The sequence below is a fragment of the Henckelia pumila genome, chromosome 4 (assembly GCF_033568475.1).
Source record: "Henckelia pumila isolate YLH828 chromosome 4, ASM3356847v2, whole genome shotgun sequence".
NCBI lineage: Eukaryota > Viridiplantae > Streptophyta > Magnoliopsida > Lamiales > Gesneriaceae > Henckelia > Henckelia pumila.
In genome coordinates, this window is record NC_133123.1 from 44,207,260 (window position 1) to 44,212,887 (window position 5,628).

Here is a 5,628-nt window from a genome sequence, read left to right on the forward strand (position 1 = left end):
ACAAGTAGGACCATCGTCTGTATGGTCCGATTTATGATAATTTTTAAATTTAGAATTGTTTTTACGCATAAATCTACCAAATTTATTGACAAAGAGTGTCATGGCTTCGTTGCTGATTTGCTCAGCTGATCTCTTTGGAGCTTCCTCGACCGGTGGACGTATCACCGTTGAGGTTAAGGCCTTGGTTGGTTGAGAGGTATATGGTTCATCTTCTGTCCTCATGTTGAGCTCGAACTCGTAGGCTTTGAGATCTGCAAAGAGATCATGCAGTTCAACCTTGCTTAAGTCTTTTGACTCCCTCATGGCCACTGTCTTGATCTCCCATTCTTTGGGCAAAGCTCTCATAACCTTCACAGCAATTTCACGGTTAGTATAAGTTTTTCCTAAAGCAATAAGATCACAAATGATACTACTGAACCGTTCATCAAATTCAGCCATGGTTTCCCCTGGCTTCATTTTGGCATTGTCATATTTTTGAATGGCCATGGTGAGCTTGTTTTCCTTGGTCTGGTCATTTCCTTCACACAGCTGAGTGAGCTTCTCCCAAATCTCCTTTGCTGTGGAGCATGACTTCATTTTGCTGAACATGTTCTTGTCCAGTGTTTTGTATAGGATGTCCCGGGCCACATTGTCAAGATTGGCCTTCTTTTTGTCCTCAGTAGTCCACTCAGCTCTTGGTTTCTCAATCATTTGTCCTGCACCATCGGTTAGAGCTGGGTTGACCTTCATGATTTTGATAGGACCGTCTGTTATGACATATAACATGTCATCGTCCTGTGCTGCAAGATGTGCCTGCATGCAAATTTTCCAGTCATCATAATCTTCTTTAGAAAACATAGGAATTTTGTTGAAAGAAGTCATGATTTTAAAACTTTAGATCAGCAGTTGAGAAAGGAACCCGCTTTGATACCACTTGTTGGGATCGGTTCAGAGGGTAGAGAGGGGGGGGGGGTGAATACACTCTGAAACTTTTCTTCTTTCTTTTCAAAATGATCAAGTGAAGTTTAGTTCACTTAATCTGTTTTCTCAACTTCTAAAACGGTTTGAACAACTTAAATAGTGCGGAAATAGTTCAGAGATTTTAGTGATGCAAAGTTTATAACACAATGTATGAGCAATATGTAAGATAAATAGCAGTAAAGACTAAGACACGATTTATGGAAGTTCGAAGGCTTAATCCTTCTACGTCTCCCCTTCTTCCACTTAGGAAGGAATTCACTAGAAGACTTTGGTTATTACAACGTCTTGCAATACACCCACTTCAGACTTAGGACTTATCCAATGCCTAATCCAAAACTCCTAGATTTACACAGATAAGATTCTCAGTTCTTATCAGACTGGTGGAAGCTTTTAGAGTAGCTTCAAGTCTCTTCAATAATGAGTACAGTCCGGTTGAGCTTCTCAAACTGCAGAGCGGTCGAGAGGCTTGGAAACCCTAGGATGATCCTTGAAGATCAGATATGTAAACTGTAGGCGAGGGTTTATTTGAGCAGCAAGTGAATGATCTTGTAAGTGTGCTCAAGTATTGCTTCAGTATATCAGATGAGGACTTCTGATAGTATTCAAGTGATTGAGTTGATTGAGATTTTTCGTGTTGCTTGTCTTCTTGTCACTTCTTGAGCAATCTTTCCTTTATATAGGTCAATCATCAACGTCTTTATTTTGAACGTTCTGATGCTGCATTGAATGCACATTTAATGCTTCATAAATGCATTGATGATTCTTCATGAAGATCGTACACTTCTTTAAATGCAGACAACTTCCAGGGTCCAAAACTGGTATAAACGGTCGAATGCTTTATCTGTAGTCATTCTGCGTTTTTGCCATTTTAGTGCAACCTGTTTTCTCGATGCAAGAGTCAACAGATCTTCTGATACGCCGGTTCTGCTTTTGATAAAAGATCTTGCAATGAACGTCTTGTCTTAAGTATTTGTCTTGAGATATCTTGATAAGCAGTTGACTTTCTACCGGTAGATAGATTTATCCTCTGCTGGTTTGAATAACCAGTCGATAGGCTTGTGACTGCAACCGGTCGAGAGACAAAGGCGGTTGACAAGCTTCCGGTAGATAACTTGAAGGGTTTAGACGGTTGCGGTAGGAGTTGTAGTAGATTCCTGAAATACAAAAGATTGGCAGCACATTCTTATACAATGAGTTGTTGTTTGTTATCACCAAAATGTCGGATTCAACAGTGCTATATGATTTTATTTTGTATTAAATAATTGGAATTTGAATTTTATTTAGTTATTTCTTTAGGATTTAAAATAGTGACGGGAAGCCAAGAGACACAATTTTAAAATTTAGACTTTTTCAAAAATTAAAAGAAAATTATTTCATTTACTTATAAGGAATATTAAATAAATGATAAAAACTTATTTTAATAGTGCTATAGGATTTTATTTTGAATTCAATAATTATAATTAAATATATATTTCTATTATATATAAAAATAATAATAATATTAATAATAATAATAATAATAATAATAATAATAATATATGAATTAATGGCTTTAATTAAATTGCAGTTAATGGATCCGTTAATTGCATATTAACTAAATATTTGCACATTGGTTATATTAAATAAATTATAAAAACTTATTTTAATAGTGCTATATGATTTTATTTTGTATTAAATAATTGGAATTTAAATTTTATTTGGTTATTTCTTTAGGATTTAAAATAGTGACGGGAAGCCAAGAGATACAATTTTAAAATTTAGACTTTTTCAAAAATTAAAAAAAAATTATTTCATTTACTTATAAAGAATATTAAATAAATGATAAAAACTTGTTTTAATAGTGCTATAGGATTTTATTTTGAATTCAATATTTAGAATTATAATTTTATTTGGTTATTTCTTTAGGATTTATTTTTTGAGAAATGTATTTTTATGGGAAAATTTGTGATAAATCCCTCATAGCAAACTCGAATTCATCCTCAGTCTCCGTTTCAGACATTATTTGTTCTCAATCCCTGACAAAAGCTTGCTCTTTGTTTGAACTCCCTATTTGGGTAAGTTTACAAAAATGCCCCTAAAATGATTTATGAAAAAAAAAAAACAGGATTGTTCCACTGTAATCGTTATTTTCCCTCTGTTTCTTCTTCTTGATTCTCCTCTCCCGAATCTTTTCTTCTCTCAATCTTAAACATTTAATCCATCAACCAAAGTCGCAGATCTGTGTTTACTCGGGTAATGTTGAAGATCTACATTGACGTGGGTTGAGGGAATTTCCCATCTTTGTGCTGAAACGGAAATTTTCACATATTTGCAGGTTAGTTTTTAGATTAGAAATCTTATAAATTTGGAGTGAATAAATTATTGTCACGGCTTGATGTATGACTTACAAATTTAAAATGTTGAATTGATGGAATTGTTTGAGATTTTTTATGATTATAGAGGTGGTGTTAAATTTCCGGGCATCGCGTTTGTTTTACAGATTAGCTTACTAATATCAATTTTCACGTTTGTTGCTGGGAATGCAGTTCATTTCACGAGTTTTTGTGATAGATTAGCTTATATTTCGTATTGTTCTCGATTATAATGTTTTAATTCTTAATTTTGGAGTTTTAGTTCTATACTATTACATTTATACTGTGATTTAATTTAGTAGACTTAAAAATCTAGTATTCTGAATTTGAAATTTTGTACTGTTTATGTGTAATATATGATGAAAGAATATATTATTACTTCGATTTATTGTATTGAAGAGCATTCCCCTTTTGTAGTTTGAGAATGAAGTTTTACAGACTAGCTTACCAATATCAATTTTTACGTCTGTTGCTGGGAATGCAGTTCATTTCATGAGCATTTGTGATATATAAGCATATATTTCGTATTATTCTCGATTATAATGTTTTAATTCTTAATTTTGGGATTTTAGTTCAGTACTATTACATTTATATTGTGATTTAAATTATTTGAATTAAAATCTAGTATTCTGAATTTGTTATTTTGTACTGTTTGTGTGTAATATATGATGAAAAAATATATTATTGCTTCGATTTACTGTATTGAAGAGCATGCCCCTTTTGTAGTTTGAGGATGGAATCTGGAAGTGGTCCTTGCAATCTTTCATTTTTGGGTTGCTGTAAATTCAAGAAGCAGCTGTTTGTCATATCAATTTTCAGTAGTTGTAGCTTGACGGATGTTTTTTCTAGTCTGAGCAAAAAATGTGCAGAAATATCTCCGGAATCCACTATGCTTCAATAAGTAGCTCCACTGCATAAGATGCTTGTGTCTTTGAATGATGATGATGATGTCCTTAATATGATTCATCTTCATATGTGTGTAAAGCTTACGACGATTGAATTGAGGGCAGAGAAAAGAAATGAACAGTTCAACAACTTGAATGATGGGAGGTAAAATTCATTTACTTATTATTAAACGTATATTTTCATTCTCTTATTTCGATATGTTTAGTAACATGTTTAATATAAAAAATTAAAGGTAAAATATTGTAGATTGCTTTGTATAAATTATCAATTAGTTGCTTGAAACCAAGATTTATTTTTAGTCATTATCAATTTGTTTTTGTGGTTATTGTTCTTTTTTATCTTATTAAATGTAAATTAAACTGTAAGGGTTTATGAGGAAGACACGCAGTCGAAGAGTGACAACGAGGTTGAACAGCCCCCTTGCGCCAATACTATAGATGCCTGGATTAATTGAATTCATGGTGTAGGACAAACATTCAAGGGTGTTGGTGAATTTAGGAATTATTTGAAAAACTTTTCTGTTGCCACAAGACGTTCATTTATGTATGTAAAAAATGACAGCGAGAAGGTAATTGTGATTTGTAGTGAAAAGAGCTGCGGTTGGAGAATTTATGCTTCGAAACATAAAAGAGACAATCTATTTGCCATCAGAAAATGTAAACTGCAACATAATTGTGGTGAGAATAATCTACGTAGCAGAGGGCATCCTAGAGCCGATGCCTATTGGATAGCGAATGTTGTGAAAGAAAAATTGAGAGGGGAGCCCTCTTATCGTCCGTGTACAATGCAGATGGACTTGCAAAGAGATTTCGGGGTAGAGTTAGAATACCGCAAAGTGTGGAAGGGTAAAGAGTTGGCGATGCATGATATTCATGGCACAGATGAAGGATGCTATGATAGATTAAGATGGTATTGTGATGCTGTTAAAAATACTAATCCTGGTAGTGTTGTAGAGTGTGAGATTGAACATTTGACTAAAAAATTCAGACGGTTGTTCATTTATTTTCATGCATGTGTCGTCGGTTTTGTTAGTGGTTGTAGGCCATTGATATTTTTGTATGGTACTCATATAAAGAATAAGTATAAAGAATTCATCTTAGTTGTTGTGTCGAAAGATGCGAATGATGATCTTTTCACAATTGCTTATGCCATAGTAGATGCGGAGAATGATGTGAACTGAGATTGGTTTTGTTATCATTTGAGTCGTATGCTCCTTTACTATCAATGCATTCCATTCGATGAGTTCACATTTTTCTCGGACAGACATCCCAGTATCATCAAGGCAGTGAATCAAGTATTTGTTGGGAGCCACCATGCTTATTTTTTGAGACATTTAGTGGATAATTTCGTTAAGCAGGTAAATTCCAAATTACGAATCCTTGAGCAATTTTACTTTAAATTTCTCATATTA

General features: G+C 33.6%; 1 protein-coding gene across 1 annotated transcript; it reads left to right on the forward strand.

Moving 5' to 3' along the window:
* Positions 1-4,354: 4,354 nt before the first annotated feature.
* On the forward strand, positions 4,355-5,397 carry LOC140860952 (uncharacterized). The gene is made up of 2 exons (XM_073263952.1): positions 4,355-4,361; positions 4,685-5,397. The coding sequence occupies exons 1-2, from the start codon at positions 4,355-4,357 to the stop codon at positions 5,395-5,397; spliced, it is 720 nt and encodes a 239-aa protein (XP_073120053.1).
* Positions 5,398-5,628: the final 231 nt, after the last annotated feature.